Source organism: Pseudochaenichthys georgianus, unplaced genomic scaffold (assembly GCF_902827115.2).
Source record: "Pseudochaenichthys georgianus unplaced genomic scaffold, fPseGeo1.2 scaffold_771_arrow_ctg1, whole genome shotgun sequence".
NCBI lineage: Eukaryota > Metazoa > Chordata > Actinopteri > Perciformes > Channichthyidae > Pseudochaenichthys > Pseudochaenichthys georgianus.
Genome location: NW_027263319.1, coordinates 44694 through 68998, shown reverse-complemented (window position 1 = coordinate 68998; position 24305 = coordinate 44694). Strand labels below are relative to the sequence as shown.

Sequence of the window (24305 nt, the reverse complement as noted above, 5' to 3'; positions counted from 1 at the left end):
CATACACACGCACACGCACACGCACACACACACATAGTCAGTAACGCTGCACTCAAGTGCCCTTTTACGTAATTCTGAGGCACAGCAGCTTTGCGCCTGCGAAGTGCGCGAACAGGTGGAGGAGGAAACATGCGCAGTTGCAGCCGAGACAGCAGCAGCATCAGGACCACAGCGATCTCCAGGATTCTGCGATGCCAGAAGATGGTGCATGTAAACACCGCCTGGGAGAGGACTGTGAGCTTTTATCCGACCCTCGCATGTATAATCCCGCAGTTTGAAGACACAACGACTGAAGGAGGGGGGGGGAACGTTTTAACCCCGCGCAGTGATACAGCAATCAGCAGAGATGCGGAGGAAACAACAACACGTTTGCCTCATGACGACGTTAAAGGCTCTGCTGCGCAGCAACACTGCTCTCATGTCAGCCCGCATGACAGGCTTCTTGTGTAATGGTCGCTGGTTTCTAGTGGGATGCACATCAGTGTTTGCCCGTACTCGCTCTCCGTCGTAATGGCAGCTCTGTACCAGGGCACGGACACTTCCTCTCCGGATAAAATTTCTGGCCTTGAAAGACGTGAGAGAGGTGAAGAAGAGGAAACTACGCTGGACGAGAAGCTCTTCCTGCTGGCATGCGAGAAAGGTCTGTTGATATTTGGTTATTTCCCGCACAAAGGCACATTCCATTGTGTGCGTTAATTTGAGTCTAAATGCATGTTAGTGTTGGAATTCAGTGATTTGGGCTATCGCAAAAAATATGAAATAAGACAATAAAGACTCAAATGTGCTATCAGCTGGCAGGTGGAGTACATCATAACAGATTTTCCTGCAGGGTCATTGATGCACGCAGCAAACCGAATTTCCAGTGAATGCCTCTCACAGCTGCCCACTGTGGAAGTGTGCCCACTGGGTTTAGGGTATATTTAGCTGCTTTTAGCTTAGCTTCTCCACATGGTTTGCTTGTTTCACAGCTCTAAGACGGAGAATTAATGCAATACACTACATTTGTGCATTCTCATGAGATGGGAGGAGAATATTTCATTGATAAGTTGGGAACATTGCACAGGCAGGGTTCGCTTTCCAGGCCCCCGTGCCCATATAAAGCCTCTCTAAACATGGCTCGGAACAGAAAGTGTCCTTTGAGGGAGATGTTATTGTTACACACGAGCTTCCTGCTGGAGCTGAGCCGGCTGCGTGAGCCTTGTGACAGAAGCCATAGGGCACATAATACTTCACAGCTTGTATGGATTTGACGTTGGTCCTAAGTGCACTCCCCTCTCTCGCGGTGCTCTGTCTCCACCGCGTCTCTCAGGCGACTACTACATGGTGAAGAAGCTGCTGGAGGAGAACCGGCACGGCGAGCTCAACCTGAACTGCGTGGACGTCCTGGGCCGAGATGTCATCACCATCACCATCGAGAACGAGAACCTAGACATCCTGCAGCTCCTCCTGGAACATGGCTGCCAGGTAAACACAACACAGTCGAGAAACAACAATAACAACAACGCATGCACCAAAATCACTTTTTACGGTTGCTGCGTTTTTATTTAGATAAAAGGTCACCTATTACGCAAAATCCACTTCCTCATGTCTCTTCCACATCACCACGTGTCCCCTCTTCTCCATGTCTCTTCTACATCAACATGTGTCCCCTCTTCTCCATATCTCTTCCACATCAACATGTGTCCCCTCTTCTCCATGTCTCTTCTACATCAACATGTGTCCCCTCTTCTCCATATCTCTTCTACATCAACATGTGTCCCCTCTTCTCCATATCTCTTCCACATCAACATGTGTCCCCTCTTCTCCATGTCTCTTCTACATCAACACGTGTCCCCTCTTCTTCTCCATATCTCTTTCCACATCAACATGTGTCCCCTCTTCTCCATGTCTCTTCTACATCAACATGTGTCCCCTCTTCTCTCATATCTCTTCCACATCAACATGTGTCCCTCTTCTCCATATCTCTTCCACATCAACATGTGTCCCCTCTTCTCATGTCTCTTCTACATCAACATGTGTCCCCTCTTCTCATGTCTCTTCTACATCAACATGTGTCCCCTCTTCTCATCTCTTCTACATCAACATGTGTCCCCTCTTCTCATGTCTCTTCTACATCAACATGTGTCCCCTCTTCTCATGTCTCTTCCATCAACATGTGTCCCCTCTTCTTCATGTCTCTTCCACATCAACATGTGTCCCCTCTTCTCCATGTCTCTTCCACATCAACATGTGTCCCCTCTTCTCCATGTCTCTTCTACGTCAACATGTGTCCTCTCTTCTCCATGTCTCTTCTACATCAACATGTGTCCCCTCTTCTTCATGTCTCTTCTACATCAACATGTGTCCCCCTCTTCTCCAGTCTCTTCTACATCAACATGTGTCCCCTCTTCTTCATGTCTCTTCTACATCAACATGTGTCCCCTCTTCTCCATGTCTCTTCTACATCAACATGTGTCCCCTCTTCTTCATGTCTCTTCTACATCAACATGTGTCCCCTCTTCTCCATGTCTCTTCTACATCAACATGTGTCCCCTCTTCTTCATGTCTCTTCTACATCAACATGTGTCCCCTCTTCTCCATGTCTCTTCTACGTCAACATGTGTCCCCTCTTCTTCATGTCTCTTCTACATCAACATGTGTCCCCTCTTCTTCATGTCTCTTCTACATCAACATGTGTCCCCTCTTCTTCATGTCTCTTCTACATCAAACATGTGTCCCCTCTTCTTTCATGTCTCTTCTACATAAACATGTGTCCCTCTTCTCCATGTCTCTTCTACATCAACACGTGTCCCCTCTTCTTCATGTCTCTTCTACATCAACATGTGTCCCCTCTTCTTCATGTCTCTTCTACATCAACATGTGTCCCCTCTTCTTCATGTCTCTTCTACATCAACATGTGTCCCCTCTTCTCATGTCTCTTCTACATCAACATGTGTTCCCCTCTTCTTCATGTCTCTTCTACATCAACATGTGTCCCCTCTTCTTCATGTCTCTTCTACATCAACATGTGTCCCCTCTTCTTCATGTCTCTTCTACATCAACATGTGTTCCCCTCTTCTTCATGTCTCTTCTACATCAACATGTGTCCCCTCTTCTTCATGTCTCTTCTACATCAACATGTGTCCCCTCTTCTTCCTGTCTCTTCTACATCAACATGTGTCCCTCTTCTTCATGTCTCTTCTACATCAACATGTGTCCCCTCTTCTTCAGTGTCTCTTCTACATCAACATGTGTCCCCTCTTCTTCATGTCTCTTCTACATCAACATGTGTCCCCTCTTCTTCATGTCTCTTCTACATCAACATGTGTCCCCTCTTCTTCATGTCTCTTCTACATCAACATGTGTCCCCTCTTCTTCATGTCTCTTCTACATCAACATGTGTCCCCCTCTTCTCCATGTCTCTTCTACATCAACATGTGTCCCCTCTTCTTCATGTCTCTTCTACATCAAACATGTGTCCCCTCTTCTTCCTTTCTCTTCTACATCAACATGTGTCCCCTCTTCTCCATGTCTCTTCTACATCAACATGTGTCCCCTCTTCTCCATGTCTCTTCTACATCAACATGTGTCCCCTCTTCTCCATGTCTCTTCTACATCAACATGTGTCCCCTCTTCTTCATGTCTCTTCTACATCAACATGTGTCCCCTCTTCTCCATGTCTCTTCTACATCAACATGTTGTCCCCTCTTCTTCATGTCTCTTCTACATCAACATGTGTCCCCTCTTCTCCATGTCTCTTCTACATCAACATGTGTCCCCTCTTCTCCATGTCTCTTCTACATCAACATGTGTCCCCTCTTCTCCATGTCTCTCTACATCAACATGTGTCCCCTCTTCTCCATGTCTCTTCTACATCAACATGTGTCCCCTCTTCTCCAATGTCTCTTCTACAGTCAACATGTGTCCCCTCTTCTCCATGTCTCTTCTACGTCAACATGGTGTCCCCTCTTCTCCATGTCTCCTCTACAATCAACATGTGTCCCCTCTTCTCCATGTCTCTTCTACATCAACATGTGTCCCCTCTTCTCCATGTCTCTTCTACATCAACATGTGTCCCCTCTTCTCCATGTCTCTTCTACGTCAACATGTGTCCCCTCTTCCTCACGTCTCTTCTACGTCAACATGTGTCCCCTCTTCTAAGTCAACATGTGTCCCCTCTTCTCCATGTCTCTTCTACATCAACATGTGTCCCCTCTTCTCCATGTCTCTTCTACATCAACATGTGTCCCCTCTTCTTCATGTCTCTTCTCATCAACATGTGTCCCCTCTTCTTCATGTCTCTTCTACATCAACATGTGTCCCCTCTTCTTCATGTCTCTTCTACATCAACATGTGTCCCCTCTTCTTCATGTCTCTTCTACATCAACATGTGTCCCCTCTTCTCCATGTCTCTTCTACATCAACATGTGTCCCCTCTTCTTCATGTCTCTTCTACATCAACATGTGTCCCCTCTTCTTCATGTCTCTTCTACATCAACACGTGTCCCCTCTTCCTCATGTCTCTTCTACATCAACACGTGTCCCCTCTTCCTCATGTCTCTTCTACATCAACATGTGTCCCCTCTTCTTCATGTCTCTTCTTCATCAACATGTGTCCCCTCTTCTTCATGTCTCTTCTTCATCAACATGTGTCCCCTCTTCTTCATGTCTCTTCTACATCAACACGTGTCCCCTCTTCTCCATGTCTCTTCTTCATCAACATGTGTCCCCTCTTCCTCATGTCTCTTCTACATCAACATGTGTCCCCTCTTCTCCATGTCTCTTCTTCATCAACATGTGTCCCCTCTTCTTCATGTCTCTTCTACATCAACATGTGTCCCCTCTTCTTCATGTCTCTTCTACATCAACATGTGTCCCCTCTGTGGAAAGAGACTCTGAAAGTTTCAGGAACAAAGATTCTCTCTCTTTTTGATCCATTTCTATAAAAACCTGTCTGAAAACGAGCTGATCAGATTTCGGCCACTTGATGATGTCATAACGATGTGTTGTCTTGTGTAGCCATTAGCCAATCAGCAACCAAGGTAACCCCCCCCCCCCCCCCCCTTATCACCTGAATCTCCTCTAGAGCACCATTGAGTTCTTTGTAACCAAATGTCTCTCAGAGGGGCGTGGGGGAGGGGCTCCTTATTTTCATCTAAAGTAACAGACAGAGAATCAGCACTTTGGAAGCAGGGCTGAAACAGAGGGGATTCTGGGTAATGCTGCAATGATCTGTTTGGTGTTTCAGCCAATCAGAGACATGTTATCTGAGACCTGAGATATATTGATGAAGAACAGCATGATAGGGACCTTTAAGGCTTCTTTGTTTGTGTGCAGGCGACAGACGCCCTGCTGGTGGCCATAGACTCTGAGGTGGTGGGAGCCGTGGACATCCTCCTCAACCACCGGCCCAGGAGATCCTCCAAGCCCTCCATTGCTGTGAGCATTACAGCTTATAAAGCCTCTCTTTCCTGCACTGTCACCCAGCTTTACATCCACGTATTTCTTCTCTTGATTTAGAAACTGATGCAGCGGATCCAGAACCCAGAGTACTCCACCACCATGGACGTGGCTCCGGTCATCCTGGCGGCCCACAGGAACAACTACGAGATCCTGACCATGCTGCTGAAGCAGGACATCTCTCTTCCCCGGCCGCACGCCGTCGGCTGCGAGTGCACGCTCTGCAACGCTAAGAACAAAAAGGACAGCTTACGACACTCCAGGTACCGGCCTTGTGATGCTGTCTGAGAGTAGGTGAACCAAAGGACTCGGTAGAAATCACTTTTGTCTCTCAGATTATCCGTGTTATGTCAAGCTATGATTTGTTGTGGCCCTTGCTCCGGCGGGGCTAACACAGCAATGTTTCAATTGGCCCGTCAGGAAGGTTTTAACAGCACAATGTCATCCAGACAGAAAGAAATGATTTACTGTCATACGCATTGACTCGTAAGCATGCTGCTTTCATCTTTATTACAGTACCATGAGAGCGTACAGTGTTCCCTTTGTCCCACAGAGGAGTCTTGAAGGTCTCTGTTATCGCCTGGCTTTACTTAATCTAGCTGTGGAGAGTAATCATGTTGTACTTAATCACTTCAAATGTTTTTACGCTGGAATATACAGTACACCAATACAAGCAGTCATTCTCAGGGAAGCAGTATTTCCTCCGGGGAAGGATACGACTTGCAGAGGAGATTCTGCTGATGTTGTCTGCCAGGCGATTTGTTCTCTCTGCTTCCCACACAGTTAGCTAAATGACCAGCACAAATGAACAGCTACATGGCTGAATGATTAAGTCTAGATTTTGGTTCCTCTCCTCACACCCTTTCCTTTTACCGCCGCTTTTGCCAGGTTTCGGCTGGACATCTACCGCTGCCTGGCCAGCCCCTCTCTGATCATGCTGACGGAAGAAGACCCCATCCTCAGGGCCTTTGAGCTGAGTGCAGACCTCCGGGAGCTCAGCCTGGTTGAAGTGGAGTTTAGGTATGAGATGTACATCATGTCAGTGCACTAGAAAACGGCCTCTTAAACATGCGTGCAAACATGAAGACGTTCTTTTATAGCATACAGGCTTTATATTCTGATTGTATCTGTTTTTTCCGCTGCTCCAGGAATGATTATGAGGAACTGGCGAAGCAGTGTAAGATGTTCGCCAAGGATCTGCTGGCCCAGGCTCGAAATTCTCGAGAGCTGGAAGTTATTCTCAACCACACGTCCAACGAGGATCAGGTCGACAAGAGAGGCTTACTGGAGGAGAGAATGAACCTCAGTCGACTCAAGCTCGCCATCAAGTACAACCAGAAAGAGGTGAGACGCGTGCTGTCGACGTGACATCTGTTCCAGCGCACCACCAGCCTGTCTTTGGAAATATATGACAGGATTAATGACTTCAGGCAAAGACAGTCAGACTGATGTTGGACGTTTGAAGCTTGGGGGAGATTTACAGCTCAGTGAGAAAGGCATTTATCACAGCAAAGCTAGTGGCGTACTGTTCGTACCCGACTGAAGAAAACACATTTCTAAGGTTCTTCTTAAGATGAAAGAACTACGACCTGAACGTTTTTCTCTTTATGGCTTGTGGTTTTTATCACAGGGAGAGATGTTTATACGAGACTCGTTTTAAAATATGCTGGAAGGCATATTACGTTACCATCAGAGAGAGCCAAGACTGCGGTTTCCCTGTTTATTGTCCTGTCTGTCGCTAAGCTAAGCTAAGCTAAGCTAACTGGCTGCAGCTTTAAAGCCCAAGACACAATTGAATGGCAGCAAGTCTCTCGTTGAGCCATATCTACATTATTGCATCTCATATCATCATCTGTAGGCAACAGGATAAAGAAAAGGAAGTCTTGGCATCAGTATCCATTATCTGGATATGCGCTGGTTACCCCGGAAACCCCGGAAATGTTGACTGTTTTAATCCTTGTTAAAACTTAAAGTTGATGGGCTGAAAAGCATGAGCTCATATGACCTTAGCCCTATTGTGCGTATTGGGCTAACACCCCAAAGTTTCTCTCCCTAAATACTAATATATGAACGTGGAAATTAGCAGACTAAATCCTCTTAAAGCTGTGATACTTCACGCCTCATCTCCCCACCTTGACACCTTCTCTCCATCTCTCAGTTTGTGGCTCAGTCCAACTGTCAGCAGTTCCTCAACACCGTCTGGTTCGGAGAGACGGCGAGTTACCGGCGCAAGCACACGTGTCTGAAAATGGCCACGGTGCTGAGCGTGGCCATGCTGTGGCCTCTGCTCTCCGTCTGCTACCTTCTGGTGCCGCGCTCTCGCGTCGGACAGATCATCCACACGCCCTTCGTCAAGTTCATCATCCACAGCGCCTCGTACTTCTCCTTCCTGCTGCTGCTCAACCTGTACTCGCTGGTCTACAACGAGGGCAAGAAGAACACCATGGGCCCCGCGCTGGAGATGATAGACTTCCTGCTCATCCTCTGGATCATAGGTGGGTTTTCATGTATGTGTATTTTAGTGCTGAGCGGGCTTATTTCTACGATAGAATAATCTCATAACGGACACCATGGGATGTGAATAGCATGAGAATTCAATCTTACACACCGGGATTTAATACAATAACCGTGTTGGTGTAGTGATAATGAGAGATTCCTGTAATGGCCTGGCTGAAGTCCAGCATCCTGTATCTGTAATCCTGTTAGGCGAAACATGACAAACGGCTGTTTCTATACTAAACGACAGGAAGCCGGGCCTGACTGGATTACATCTGTCAGTCCTTCTTCTAATTGAGCTCTATAGAAAAGGGAAAGCTTCTTCCATCTCCCCTGTGGTCCTCTCTGAGTGCTGGCATCACTATACTCGGCACATGCAAAAACATGTACATGTACACAATATTTGAGGCTGGTTAGAAATGGACTCTCCTCGGGGAAGAGCATCTCCACCTTCCTCTTCTGCCAAGCAACCATGATCATGTAATCCTCTAATGGCCCTCTCTTTCATGGCGGCAGCATCCGACTCCTCTCCACACACACAAAGCATCACCTCGCATTGTTCTCGGTGTCATCGTCGCCGTGTTGATAAATCATCCCAATAACTGCACCTGAGAGGTTCATTGACTTCTGTTATTCAATGCTGTGAAGATGTTGGTGGTGCAATTTGCAATTTATTCTGTATATTGCAGGAGTGGGATCGGTAGCTGAGTCATTAGAGCCGTGTAATGGCTTTTTCCATGCGCTAAGATAGCTCATTAGAGGGGGAATATGCCTTAAGTACTGCGAAGGAGCAACATCAAGGATCGATTTAAATAGCGATATCTTCCCCTCGTTGCAAAACAGCGACACTGCAACGGCGGGATGCAGTGGTGTAATGCCTCGGGCTCTCTGCAGCATCTGAAAAGCACCCGAGAGGGGTTAACTAACAAGAAGGAGACTTCTGATGATTTACAAATCAAATGGAAATGTTACCAGGGTGTGAAAGGGAGCTATTAAAGCTGCCACGCGTCTACAGACGGCACTGACGAGTCGCACAGCAGCTTTCCATCGTCATATAGTTCTCTCTTTCTTCCACGCCAACCCCCCCCCCCCCCCGCTACTCTCATCTTTCTCCCACTACTCCCCGAAGCCAGATGCCTCACGTTAATGGAGAAATCAGATGCTGAGACTGTGGGCTTGTGTGTGGGCTGTGTGTGTTATTGTTTGTGTGTGTGTGTGTGTGTGTGTGTGTGTGTGTGTGTGTGTGTGTGTGTGTGTGTGTGTGTGTGTGTGTGTGTGTGTGTGTGTGTGTGTGTGTGTGTGTGGGCTGCTTGATTACCCTGAACTTTATGTTTAATTCAACTGAAAAACCAAACGAAAAAAAATGTATACAAAAATAAGTAATAATAATAAAAAAATAATCGTTTTATTTCGATTACGTGTGTGCGTGTGCGTGTGCGTGTGTGTGTGTGCGTGTGCGCGCGTGTGTGTGTCGCCGAGTGTGTGCACAAATCCAATCATTCCACAGTGACATGCATGATATACTAAAAACCAGACGAAATTAATGGAATTTATTCAGGGACGGAAAATAAAATAAGATCGGAAACAAAACCTACTTTTGTGAAAAACCCTCCCTCCTTTTCTTTTGTGGAAACCAATAAGAGATCAGTCGGGAAATGTCATGGCAGAGAGATTGTGTCACTAAGCCTCGCCTTGCAGCTAGTCCTAATTTCATTACCCCCACTGGACATTAAGAATTTATGAAAATGCACTCGGGCGCAGACGGACACCCATATTACATTCCCACATTTTTACAATTTCTGCGTCTCATGCATTCCTGTTTCCCCTGGACTCCCACTGTGAGAAGACTTATGGTCGAAGCATGTTACAATGTTGGGTGATGACAGGCCCTTTTTTCCCGCCCATATGTGTGTGTGTGTGTGTGTGTGTGTGTGTGTGTGTGTGTGTGTGTGTGTGTGTGTGTGTGTGTGTGTGTGTGTGTGTGTGTGTGTGTGTGTGCATGTGTGCGTGTGCGATGACGGGGAATTTCTGCTCTCCCGTAGGGATGGTGTGGTCGGATGTGAAGCGGTTGTGGTACCAAGGGCTGGAAGACTTTCTGGAAGAGTCTAGAAACCAGCTGAGCTTCGTGATGAACTCCCTTTACCTCGCCACCTTTGCCCTGAAGATAGTCGCTCATAGCAAGGTACGAGCACATCACAAGTTAGATCTAGAAGATGATCACTATTAAACACTGGATTCAGAACGACTATTCATTTCTCTATGATGTTTTAATGGCTTTTATGTTTAATCGATAGATGAGAAAATAGTAAACAAACTCATGTCCGTCTCTTTAAATATACAGCTAGCAAGCACTTAGACTCAAAGATGGGGGAAACAGCTAGCCTGGCTATGCTCATTATTAACACTAATTAATCATATTTGTTTAATACACACAATGAACTGAAGAAAAGTGTTAGCTTCACGCTAGCTGTTTCCATCTGTTTCCAGTCTTTGTGCTAAGCTAGGCTAACCGTTGTCTGGACGTAGCCTTACGGATCAATAGTAGCACTGAATACGTATTTTTTCCAAATTAAGCTAGCAAGCACTTAGACTCAAAGATGGGGAAACAGCTAGCCTGGCTATGCTCATTATTAACACTAATTAATCATATTTCAGTTGTTTAATACACACAATGAACTGAAGAAAAGTGTTAGCTTCAGGCTAGCTGTTTCCATCTGTTTCCAGTCTTTGTGCTAAGCTAGGCTAACCGTTGTCTGGACGTAGCCTTACGGATACAATCAATAGTAGCACTGAATACGTATTTTTTCCAAATTGTTGCGTTATTTCTGTAATTACAGTTGCATTTTTCAGATTTAGAAACCAGTCTGATTTGTTTCTGTTTAACTGTCAATCGTGTTATTTAAGGTTATTCCCATTTAGTTAACAGATTGTGCAAATGTAACCAAATCACTCCTTCACAGACACACAATGTAGTTAAGCACAACAGTATCACATCAGTTGTCTTCAACGCTTTCAAGTGTGTGTGTGTGTGTGTGTGTGTGTGTGTGTGTGTGTGTGTGTGTGTGTGTGTGTGTGTGTGTGTGTGTGTGTGTGTGTGTGTGTGTGTGTGTGTGTGTGTGTGTGTGTGTGTGTGTGTGTGTTTGCTTGTTTTTCAGTTCAAGAACGTGGAGGACACGGAGAGGAAGAACTGGGACGCCTTCCACCCCATCCTAGTCGCCGAGGGCCTGTTCGCCTTCGCCAACATCCTCAGTTACCTGCGCCTCTTCTTCATGTACACCACCAGCTCCATCCTGGGGCCGCTACAGGTAGGAGAGCAGTGGCGACACACACTAAAAACAGTTGTTAAATATTTTGTGCAGGTTTGAGATCATGTAGCCAGCCAAAGACCACATTCTTTGGGAGCGTTGACATCTTCCAATGCCTTTTCCATCATGTATTCATGGGGTGTGTTTGAAACGCCAGAGATGGCATAAGTACACACATCCTTTACTCAAGTAGAAGTACAGATACTCGTGTTTAGAAATACTCTGGTGAAAGTAGAAGTACTGACTAAACTTATTTACTCAAGTCAAAGTAAAGAGGCTTTGAAGTGTACTTCAGTAGAAAGTACCCATAGCTAGCAGCTGCTTTAAAGAGTACCTGACCTCCCTTTATATCAATAGAACAATAATGTCATTGTTAGCTAATGAATGTTTCCATGCTGAACAACGGCAACATGACAACGTTTCCATTGGTCCCTCTTCTTTAGAGAAGACCAGGAAGTGATGGATACACGGATCGTGTTCCAACCAATAGGCACGCAGTGACTCTGAAGAATAATGATCACGCACCAACACACATTCAGACTAAAGGAACCAGCTGTTTGGGAAATGAGAGAAGTACAAAGTACAGGTATTTGAGTTCAACGTGTAAGAAGTAGAAAGTACAGGTATTTGAGTTTAACATGTAAGAAGTAGAAAGTACAGGTATTTGAGTTCAACATGTAAGAAGTAGAAAGTACAGGTATTTGGGTTCAACATGTAAGAAGTAGAAAGTACAGGTATTTGTGTTCAACATGTAAGAAGTAGAAAGTACAGGTATTTGAGTTCAACATGTAAGAAGTAAAAGTAAAAAGTCATAAGTACTAAGTAGTGGAGTAAAGTACTGATGCCAGAAAAATGTACTCAAGTACAGTAACGAAGTATTTGTACTCCACGACTTCCCACTTCTGTGAAACGCCCTGTAATCACATCCAACTTCCATGACAATCAGGATCTTTTCCGTAAGCCCTGGCCGAGGTAATGATTATAAAACTGCCTTCCTTCTCCATCACTCCCTCTAACCCCACCTCAGCACGTACACCACCCACTCTGTTCCTGTCTCAGTGAAGTGTGAACACTCAAGATAAACCCACACTAACATCACAGCAGCTGTGCTCAGCAGTTTCATAACCATGAGCATTAAGTATAAGCCCGGTGAACGGAGGCAGCAGATTGTGTGTAATAATAATACGCTCATAATGAACTGAACATCATAACGGTCTGCTGCTTTAGTTCAGTCTCCATTCAGCTCTCATCATTTCTATCAAGAAGAGACTTCAAGTTGCACACAATTGATTTCTGGCACTTTAAGAAATCCATTCAGCTTTAATCTGTGTGTTTAAAGCTGGAGGAGCTGACTCTTTGCACCCACATCACTTTCTTATTGCAAATACTGCAAGGATCTAAACTGCAATCCTAGCTGAAAGTGGTAAAGTATAGTCATTGGACTCCAGTACCACCGACAACACTCACCTGTTTGCTATCCTGGCTCCAGAATGCTGGAATAAACTCCCCTTTGATGTCAGGAGGAAAGAAGGTCTACATATCTTTCATCACAAACTGAAAACTTACCTGTTCCCTTTGTACCTGGACCATTAAACACACACACACACACACACACACACACACACACACACACACACACACACACACATACCATGTATACATCACTTCAGGGGACATTACATTGACTTGCATGCATTTCCTGGAGACTTATCCTAACCTTAACCAAGTCTTCACCCTAAAATTAATGATCCCCCTTATGGGGACCTCCAATTTGTCCCCATAAGGGAAGCCAGTCCCCACACGTAACTATGTAAACAGATGTAGGTCCCCACAAGTATAGGAATGCTAGACCACACACACACACACACACACACACACTTGAAACTAATGCACCAGCACTTACAGTAGTTTGGCTTATTGGAAGTGAATACATCAACATGTTCTGATTTCTATCTCTACGGTTTATTGCACTTATTGTCAGTCACTTTGGATAAAAGCACCAGCTAAATGAAATTGAATGTAATGTAATACTGTATAGACACAGTATTATATACAGCGTGATCAAATCTGATGTAATCACGCTGCAGCATGAACTTCTTGATTCCAAACTACTGCTATTGAACAGTAAGAAAACCAAAGCAAGTCAGCGTCCTCTTGCCTCTCCATTCACACCCTTGATGGCGTCTCTGTTGAGTTTGTCGATACCTACAAATATCTGGGCTTTTGGTTGGACAGTAATCTGAACTTCAAACACCACGTTGAAGTTCTGTCAAACAAATAGAAATTCACTCTTGGCTTATTTTTCAGACTTAAAGGTGGGGTAGGTGAGTTTGAGAAACCGGCTCGAGATACACTTGTTGTTATATTCCATGGAATGCTCTTAACATCCCGATAGCAATGAATATCTGAAGTGCCATTTTAAGTAAGCTTCCACTGCACATACAGTATGTGCCAGATTTTCTCCAGTTTGTGACTCTCACAGCCTCAGACCCAGTGCCTGGATACGGGTTCCTGCCGTGCGGACTGAGGCTGGGAAAAGGAGTCTTTTTCATTATGGTCCTTGGTCTTGGAATGACCTTCAATCACGCCTCAAATTGAGGGCACTTGTCTCAATAGCATGTTTTAAGTTGAAGTTGTCTAAGGTCCTTTCCTCCAGCTGCTCTTGCAGTAATAAGTAGCACCTTTCTGACTGCCCTGATGTGCTCAATGTAGTGACTGCTTTTCCTCTTTTGTTTACTTAGTTGTGTTCTCTGTATTTTATGTTTGTGTGTGTAACGTTGCTGCCTTCTCGGCCAGGTCAGCATCGAAAATTAGATTTTATCTCAATGCTTTTTTATCTGGTTAAATAAAAAAATAAAGACACCGGCAGCTAAACATTTTAACTCAGCTTCTGAAGAGTGCAATGACAAGAAGATTCAATATGGAAAATGCATGGGCTTCAGCAGAATAATGTGGACACAAACCAGACAGATCATTGTTGTGTGCAATTAAAATATACTAATGCTGCTGCTGTAAAGGACATTTAGCCAAAATATGTACATAAAGAACTGGGAAGGTTTGTCTGAGTTTATAAGCCTTATTGTGCTGCCTGGTGGCACATGGGAGTGTCAGAGGGGCTTTGTGGGATTTAGCTATAGTTGCAATGATGTTCTTTACATCTCTTACACCAGGGGTGTCAAACTCAAGGCCCGGGGGCCAAATGCGGCCCGCGACTTCATTTTATGCGGCCCCACAAGAGCTTGCAAAAAATATAATATGTTTATCATACGGTTACATGCTACTTTACAGAAGCACGTTGCCCATGAACTACATGTCCCACAATGCATCTCAAATTAGAGATCATTTCTTTTTAAATAATTGTGACATTCTCACTGAAGAGACTTGCAATTATTTGCCCTAGACTTCTGCTTTCAGACGTAGTTAATTATGAAGTTATTACCCTATCCCATAATAATCCAATGCAGAGGCAATAATGTAATATAATACATTATTTTATATATTAAATATTTATATATGTATTTTTATATAGTCTTAAAGTTACAACCGGCCCTTTGAGTGCAACCATAATGCTGATTTGGCCCGTGATGAAATTGAGTGTTACTTACACAATGCAAAATAAATCAAATGTGTAAACCGAACATTGATCTGACAACAGTCCAGTAGATCTTCCTGTGGTTTTGCCGTCCCTCGTATTGCATCATTTAGCAAAAGTGCATCCATGTGTGTGTTCCTTTCACAATATTTAACTATGCCAGCTTTCATAACGAACTGCAAAGCATCCTCTACGGTCATTCTTAGCTGTCGGAATAGGGACCATTTCCTGCTTGTGCAAGTAGACAATCAAAAACGATTGTATCTCCAGTTATGTCCTTGTTTCCTTCTGTCCCAAGGAAGCCACAAATCTGCTTTGAACATTTTCTATTTAGGTTTTTCAACAACCTCGGTGTCATAGGTGTCCCACTCCTGCCTTTCATTCCCCCTCTGTGTGATGTTATTACACAAAGCAGGTCAGTCTATTTGCGGGGATGCCTTCCTGTTATTAAGGCAAGTGCTGTTTGTGGTTGAGTTATAAAACACTAGGGTACTTTTCAGCTGCAATCTCCCCCCTCGTTCTGCCTCCCTCCCGCGTCTCCCCCTCTCTTACATCACTGTCTGGATTGGCAGGATGGAAAAATGATTAGCTTTGGAAATACTCACATGACAGACACACCTAATACACACACACACATTTCCACGTGAACACACACACACACACACACACACACACACACACACACAGACATTTCCACGTGAACACACACACAGACAGACAGTGAGGCAGAGCTATGTGGGTTTCAGTCATGCACATTTTTTCTGATCTCGTCCTCCCCGAAGAGGCCGGGTAGTGCCCCCTACTGAGGTGTGTGTGTGTGTGTGTGTGTGTGTGTGTGTGTGTGTGTGTGTGTGTGTGTGTGTGTGTGTGTGTGTGTGTGTGTGTGTGTGTGTGTGTGTGTGTGTGTGTGTGTGTGTGTGTGTGCGTGCGCGCGTGTGTGTGTGTGTGTGTGTGTGTGTGTGTGTGTGTGTGTGTGGACTCAGACTCACCCCGAGGAACACAGTTAATCTCCCATAACATAACATGAGCCATGCATGAGTGTGTTTTCAGAGAACAACTTGCCCCAGATGCATACAAAAATAAGTCATTGTGTTTTCCCACAATGCATTGCAGTAAAACAGACCGACAGCTGGTAAACATTTAAAAACAATTTAGAAATAGTGTTGTGGTGCGGGAACATCTTGAAATACAATCTATTCAACAAACATTTTCCTTCTGTTTGCTAAATCTAATTTGATGTAAGTCAATGTATTTATAGAATAATATAGAACACATTATAAATGTAATTTTCAATATTTCTTGAGAAGCTTTCATTAAAACTGGTTAAAAAAGACACTTAATGTATAATTTTGAGAAAAAGCAATGTTCCTTAAATAGATGTATGGATAAGGTTTGATAATATCTGGAAACCGTTGGGGTGCATTAAGTCATTTTGTGTAACTTTAATGTCACATACTATGCCTTTAAGTTATTTTAGAAGCATTTTATTGATATAATTAAAAGAAAACAACAGGAATACTTTAAGTATAGTGTCCATTGATGGCACACTTACTTACTGTGCTGTGTACTCTGCTAGTGAATTAATATGAGCAAGTAGAAGGTTTTTGTTTGTGTACATTGATGCTTAAATCCATCAAGGTGAAGGTGAAGAGCTTTTGACCGGCTGCTTTCCCCCTCTGTGTATACAGAAAGTAAGTTAGCCTACGTGTCAGTGTGCAGCCTCCCTCCTAAAGCAGACTGAGGGGATTCACACAAGAGAATTAATCACCCAAACACACCGAGCCCTCCTCCTCGGTTGGAAGGCAAACACGCGAGTGGTCGTCCCTCACATTGAGCGCTGTGTGTTACGTTCTGCGAGCATCTCCAGGGCACAGATAAGCCACTCGGGTTTATAAATAGCTTCTTTCCAAAGGTGTGAGAAGACGCTCTCTGTCTGCGAGCCCCTCACTTTGGCTTCTTCCTTGTTTGTCTGTCTTCCCACAGGCAGGGCGAGAGTCTGCAGCTGCCAGAGTGCTTTTCCCCGTCCTTAGGGCTCTATGCTAAATAAAAACATGGGCAGCTGCAAGTGGTCCGAACCCAGGTGCAATGTACAATGTACATCATCGCTGCATCCCCACTATTATTCAGCAGCTTACTGAGATACTTTAATGATATATTTTAAGTAGAGCCGGGACTCGATTAAAAAAATTAATCTATTTAATTAGAGGCTTTGTAATTAATTAATCGAAATTAATCGCATTTTTAATCAAATATACATATTTGACCTGAGAACAGTGAGAAGCCATTTCCACATGGATTTGACTCCAAGTGGTCTACAGTCGAGTGCAGTCCAGTGGTTATTCTCTCAGACGTGGACTGACTTATCCTGGCCCTGAAACCATCATCTGGTTGAGTGTGGGTTGGGTCAGGGTGTGGTTCCTTGCACTCGGAGTCGGGCTAACGTCCACGCTAGCTGCTACATGCTTTGCATTTAGGTCAGGGGTGTCAAACTCAAGGCCCGGGGGCCAAATCCGGCCCGCGACTTCATTTTCTGTGGCCCCACAAGAACGTGCAAAGAATATATGTTTATTATACGGTTACATGCCGATTTACAGAAGCACGTTGCCCATAAACTACATGTCCCACAATGCATCTCAAATGTTGCATTTCTCTCGGAATTTGACTTTTTTTCAAAATGTCACTTTTTTTTTTCTCTCCAGAATGTGGCTTTTCTTTTTAAATCATTTTGTGACATTCTCACTGAAAAGACTTGCAATTATTTGCCCTAGACTTCTTCTTTCAGACGTAGTTAATTATGAAGTTATTACCCTATCCGATAATAATCCAATTCAGAGGCATTCATGTAATATAATACGTTATTTTATATATATATATATGTATATATGTATTTTTATATAGTCTTAAAGTTACAAATGGCCCTTTGAGTGCAACCATAATGTTAATGTGGCCCGCGATGAAATTGAGTTTGACACCCCTGATTTAGGTGATACTTTAGGCTTGATGTGCTGCGGTGATATGCAAATTCTTTTTTGCATAATTTGAACACAACCGTGCTCTTATCGACGCTTCCATCCGTCCGTTTTTTAAAACAAAATGTCCCATCCACGGGGCCGACCAAAGCGGTCTCATCAGCTTGTTCGTTCATGTTTGACTATTGTTCACCGTGGTTTGTTGTTGTTTGAAGTCCCATGCGTTAATTTTTGTGTAATTAATTAATCTTAATTAACGCGTTAAAGTCCCGGCCCTAATTTTAATTGTTAATGCTGTCTTTACCTGCTGGGAAAAGGGTCTGGTTTCTGGAGCAAATGCTATAAAAGTTATTTAATAGGAGTAATAAGAATCTAGTTCATCAAATGCCTAACGTCAGAATGCATGACTCAAAGGTATTCACAGTATTCACTTCGAAGTTGTTATGAAGTCAAATGATGTCTCGAGTGTCCAATCTGGCCCTTTAGGAATATAATGCAGAATTAACAGAGGATGTCCTGTTGTCCCCAGATCTCCATGGGTCAGATGCTGCAGGAGTTCGGGAAGTTTCTGGGCCTCTTCTTGTTGGTGTTATTCGCCTTCACCATCGGACTCACCCAGCTGTATGGGAAGGACCAGAGAGACCCAGACAAGCATCCTCCAAAGGACTGCGAGGGCATCTTCTGCCAGCAGCAGAGCAACGATGCATTTCACACGTACGGGACACTCTGTCATTCTGTGCTGCATTAATGAGTTAGAAAAGTCTCACTCCGAGTCGTCCCCGGCTTGAGCTTCATCTCAGGATCCTTGTTTCTGATCCTCTCCAGAAGGGAGGAGTCATCACATACAGAGACTAGTTCCTGAGCAGTGTCCTTCACATGCTGATATCCAAGAGAGGGAGTCACACAGTCACAAGATGGAGGAATAGAAAGCAGTGTTCAATGTTTACTTCAGATCAGCTCCACGTCAGAAATGAGCATGCTTGATGTCTCTCTCCATAGAGGCTGAGTCATCATGTTAATCACATAGCTATCATCTGCCTCAAACAGTCCTGATGCTCTTCTAGGTCATCACACATCCTGTCATGTTCACAGCTACAGTTGGGATACCTTTGTAGCATGCTACTCTCATGTTGGAGGAGGACGTTCAGGATTTTCACAACAATTACACATAGAAACACACCGATGCATCACGTCTGATATATACGGTGTTCTTCACATTAACATTCTGACTTTTCCTCAAAATCTGACTTTTTCTGAAAATTCTGACTTTTTTCTCAAAAATCTGACTTTCTCAAAATTCCCCGAAATCTGACTTTTTCTGGAAAAATCAGATTTTTTCTCAAAATTCTGACTTTTATTCAAAAATCTGACTTTTTTCTCAAAAATCTAACTTTTTTCTCAACAATTTTACTTTTTCTCAAAATCCTGACTTTTCCTCAAAATCTCAAAATCCTGACTTTTTCTCAAAAATCTGACTTTTTCTCAAAATTCACCAAAAATCTGACTTTTTCTCAAAAATTTGACTTTTTCTCAACAAAAAAAACCAAAATCTGACTTTTTCTGGAAAAATCTGATTTTTTTTCTCAAAAATCTGACTTTTTTCTCAAAAAACTGTATAAACTCTTGTTGTTTTCGCAGGTTTATGGGGACCTGCTACGCCCTGTTCTGGTACATCTTCTCCCTGGCTCACGTGGCGCTCTTCGTCACACGCATCAGCTACACTGAGGAACTGCGCTCGTTCGTGGGCGCCATGATCATCGGCACCTACAACATCGTGGTGGTCATCGTGCTGACCAAGCTGATGGTGGCCATGCTCCACAAGAGCTTCAGACAAATTGCTGTAAGTGTAACATAATGAGGATGTTATCCGATTTGAGCTAAATTTGGGACTGAAAGCTGCAACTGTTTTTATTTACTATCAAAATTAGATTTATTCACCGTAAAATGTTGCACAGATGTTTCCCAATTTGTACTTTCTGCATTTGGTTTAGATTAAGGTAAAATATTTATGTTAAGAAAAGTCTATGCAGGGTTTCCACAAAACATTTATTTCTTATCCAAAATAAAGATCAACATGTGTTACGAGTTAATTCTGTGGCTCCAACACATTGTACGTGATAGGCTAAGGGGCGGGACATCACTAAGTGTGTTGACCAATCAGAGCAGAGCCGGCCAGCTAACCAATCAGAGCAGACTGGGCTCTGGTTTCAGACAGAGGGTGAAAAGAGGTGCTGCAGCACAGACAGTATGAGAACAATAAAGAGCTTTTTGAACATTAAAGTATGGAGACATGAAGAGACACTACATCCTGATATACACCTGAACATCAGCAGGAGAGGACTCTTTAAAGTAGAGACACTACATACTGATATACACCTGAACATCAGCAGGAGAGGACTCTTTAAAGTAGAGACACTACATACTGATATACACCTGAACATCAGCAGGAGAGGACTCTTTAAAGTAGAGACACTACATACTGATATACACCTGAACATCAGCAGGAGAGGACTCTTTAAAGTAGAGACACTACATACTGATATACACCTGAACATCAGCAGGAGAGGACTCTTTAAAGTAGAGACACTACATACTGATATACACCTGAACATCAGCAGGAGAGGACTCTTTAAAGTAGAGACACTACATACTGATATACACCTGAACATCAGCAGGAGAGGACTCTTTAAAGTAGAGACACTACATACTGATATACACCTGAACATCAGCAGGAGAGGACTCTTTAAAGTAGAGACACTACACACTGATATACACCTGAACATCAGCAGGAGAGGACTCTTTAAAGTAGAGACACTACATACTGATATACACCTGAACATCAGCAGGAGAGGACTCTTTAAAGTAGAGACACTACATACTGATATACACCTGAACATCAGCAGGAGAGGACTCTTTAAAGTAGAGACACTACATACTGATATACACCTGAACATCAGCAGGAGAGGACTCTTTAAAGTAGAGACACTACATACTGATATCCACCTGAACATCAGCAGGAGAGGACTCTTTAAAGTAGAGACACTACATACTGATATACACCTGAACATCAGCAGGAGAGGACTCTTTAAAGTAGAGACACTACATACTGATATACACCTGAACACCAGCAGGAGAGGACTCTTTAAAGTAGAGACACTACATACTGATATACACCTGAACATCAGCAGGAGAGGACTCTTTAAAGTAGAGACATACTGATATACACCTGAACATCAGCAGGAGAGGACTCTTTAAAGTAGAGACACCACATACTGATATACACCTGAACATCAGCAGGAGAGGACTCTTTAAAGTAGAGACCCTACATTCTGATATACACCTGAACATCAGCAGGAGAGGACTCTTTAAAGTAGAGACACTACATACTGATATACACCTGAACATCAGCAGGAGAGGACTCTTTAAAGTAGATACACTACATACTGATATACACCTGGACATCAGCAGGAGAGGACTCTTTAAAGTAGAGACACTACATACTGATATACACCTGAACATCAGCAGGAGAGGACTCTTTAAAGTAGAGACCCTACATACTGATATACACCTGAACATCAGCAGGAGAGGACTCTTTAAAGTAGATACACTACATACTGATATACACCTGGACATCAGCAGGAGAGGACTCTTTAAAGTAGAGACACTACATACTGATATACACCTGAACATCAGCAGGAGAGGACTCTTTAAAGTAGAGACACTACATACTGATATACACCTGAATATCAGCAGGAGAGGACTCTTTAAAGTAGAGACACTACATACTGATATACACCTGAACATCAGCAGGAGAGGACTCTTTAAAGTAGGGACACTACATACTGATATACACCTGAATATCAGCAGGAGAGGACTCTTTAAAGTAGAGACACTACATACTGATATACACCTGAACATCAGCAGGAGAGGACTCTTTAAAGTAGAGACACTACATACTGATATACACCTGAACATCAGCAGGAGAGGACTCTTTAAAGTAGAGACACTACATACTGATATACACCTGAACATGAAACTTCATTAATGTTCTTGTTTGCTTTCTGCAGAATCACGAGGATAAGGAGTGGAAGTTCGCTCGGGCCAAACTGTGGCTAAGCTACTTCGATGATAAGTGCACCATGCCTCCCCCGTTCAACATCCTCCCCTCCCCCAAAACGGTCGTGTACCTGGTGACCAGCATGAGCAAGTGGATCTGCTCTCACACGTCAAAGGGGAAGGTGAAGAGACAGAACAGCCTCAAGGTAAGGAAATGCCTAACTCAACTGCAACTGGTGCAGCGGTGATGACGTATTTGTGTAGGCCGACCCGGAAGTAAGCTGCGCAAGGGTTCCCTCGACAAGCGTTTGATAAATGCACGTTTTGTTCAGCCGGATAATCTCCACATGTCTACTTTTATCATTTTCGAATCATAAATGTAATCGCCAGAAGCAAAATGCTAACGTTATGCTATAAAGGAACTACAGCCGAGTCCAGCAGCACGACTTCAACGTCACGCAACTTAAGATCCATATTCAAAAATACACATTCAAAATTGTACGAGTTGAAGAGTTTGTGTTAGCAGTTTGCAGGAGGCTTTCAATCAGAACAGGGCAAACAAACTTAGAGACAACGTCCTCGACAACTTCTGTAGTCCTATTCAGCCGCTTGGTAACAACCATCGTTTTTCAGACACGTCAACTCTTCAGAAATCACCGCTGCTGATGGATTTAATGTCGTAGAACAAAACGTGATCCGTCTCTTGACTTTGTGTCAACCACAGATTTCCAGCTAACAACCCACTGACTCTGAGGTTGCGGTCGGATAGTTTAAAAATCAGCCTAACCCTATTGTCTATTCCTTGACCTCTGAGTGAAAGGTCACGGGGTTAAGGGATAGTGGATAGGAGAATTCAAAAGGACTTAGGAGAAGAGACTGCGGTACTTTAGAGAATCCGAATGCACTTTCTCTATCCGACGTGTTTCTGATGTACCAGCGGACGTCCTGACTGTGTGCCTGCTGCTGTGGGGTAACCATGGAAACCACAGTTTTCTATACAGCGGACTACAACATGGATGTTTAATAAGAACGAGGGACTGCTGTGAACTCATCTAGAGACTCTGCTCCGTGCTCTGATGCTGCTGCTTTGCTTTATGAACGGGGACAACAGAGAAACATATTCTTCAGGACCAAAGTTGGAATTGAAATAAAAAAGGAAAGTGAAACTTCTGCTCGTCTCCCTCTCCCTCCGGTCCACGTTAATACAAATACGTATGAACTATGAAAAGATCTTAAAATCAATACAGATGTATTTATAATAAACGTTAGTCCTTAACATCTATCACTGTGTATATCACCATTCAAACATCTTTTAGAAGTTGAACAAACCCCACACAGCTCAGTAAAGACTGTGAGATGTTGACTTTATTTGATCATTTCAGTAAAAACTAACGTTCATATTTCTCTCTTTGATTATAATACTGATGAACGTTCAGAACAAAGCACTTTGGCAACTTACCACCTATGTTTTAAAAAGCTTAATAAGCACCGTAACTTTCATGATATAATTTCTCCGTCATAATCGTTTGTTTCCGTGACTGTTGAGTGATGCAAATGCTGCGGCTGCAATGCATTTTCTCCTCTCCTCGGTGAGGGAGGTCCAGTGGTTCCTAAGCTAAAGGAGGTTATAAAGGAAGTTTGAAACCTCCTTTCCTTTTATCTAGAGAATTCGAACGGCACTTATCATGGCTGCCACTGAGGGACTTCCGGGTCATGTCACTCCGTTAGGAAGGTTCCTGAGAGAAATGGACTATTCGACTTCAGCCTGAGACGAGGGAACCGGAAGTGGGGAAATGCGAACTCACTTCCGGGTTTTCGGACTCGTTCCTGCACCACTCTATTAGCATGATAGCTGCCAGTGCACTGGTTTGTGCCATATATTTGCATTACATCGAATGCCTTTCTTGTCTCTTGTGTCCAGGAGTGGAAGACCCTGAAGCAGAAGCATGATGAGAACTACCAGAAGATCATGTGCTGTCTGGTTCACCGCTACCTGACCTCCACACGGCAGAAGATGCAGAGCACAGACCAGGCCACGGTGGAAAACCTCAACGACCTGCGCCAAGACCTGTCCAAGTTTCGCAACGAGATGAGGGACCTGCTGGGCTTCCGGACCTCCAAATACGCCATGTTCTACCCCAGGAGCTAAAGAACAAGACTCGATATATATCTCCCCCTTCCCCTTTCGACAAAACCTCTGCTTCTCGTTTATCTGAGATGCTGTGTGACCCGAGCATGTGCAAAACAAACCTCTGCTCTTTTGAGTCACAGAGGCGACTTTTAAACCTGGACCTTAACTAGAAATATATATATATTCTCCACACAAGCCTCCAGACTCAGGCCCCATATGTATTATTCAGCTGTTCAACCTTTTTGTAAATAAAGGAAGCCATTGTTTTAAACAGGAAGACGCTTGAATGGCAGAAAGGTGATTTTGATGAATACAAA

General features: G+C 43.7%; 1 protein-coding gene across 1 annotated transcript; it reads left to right on the top strand.

Moving 5' to 3' along the window:
- The first annotated feature begins 104 nt into the window (after window positions 1–104).
- On the top strand, window positions 105–24259 carry trpc1 (transient receptor potential cation channel, subfamily C, member 1). The gene is made up of 13 exons (XM_034079922.2): window positions 105–640; window positions 1310–1464; window positions 5317–5418; window positions 5500–5702; window positions 6328–6459; window positions 6588–6783; window positions 7598–7934; window positions 9978–10117; window positions 11091–11240; window positions 18331–18515; window positions 19440–19641; window positions 21869–22063; window positions 23779–24259. Exons 1-13 carry the CDS (start codon window positions 472–474, stop codon window positions 24004–24006), a joined length of 2394 nt encoding a protein of 797 aa, XP_033935813.1. The 5' UTR covers window positions 105–471; the 3' UTR covers window positions 24007–24259.
- Window positions 24260–24305: the final 46 nt, after the last annotated feature.

Coding starts and splice junctions, on each gene's coding strand:
- trpc1 (XM_034079922.2), top strand. CDS start 472: ATGCACATCAGTGTTTGCCCGTACTCGCTCTCCGTCGTAATGGCAGCT. Junction 5,419..5,499: donor CCTCCAAGCCCTCCATTGCT/GTGAGCATTACA, acceptor CTCTTGATTTAG/AAACTGATGCAGCGGATCCA. Junction 19,642..21,868: donor AGAGCTTCAGACAAATTGCT/GTAAGTGTAACA, acceptor TGCTTTCTGCAG/AATCACGAGGATAAGGAGTG.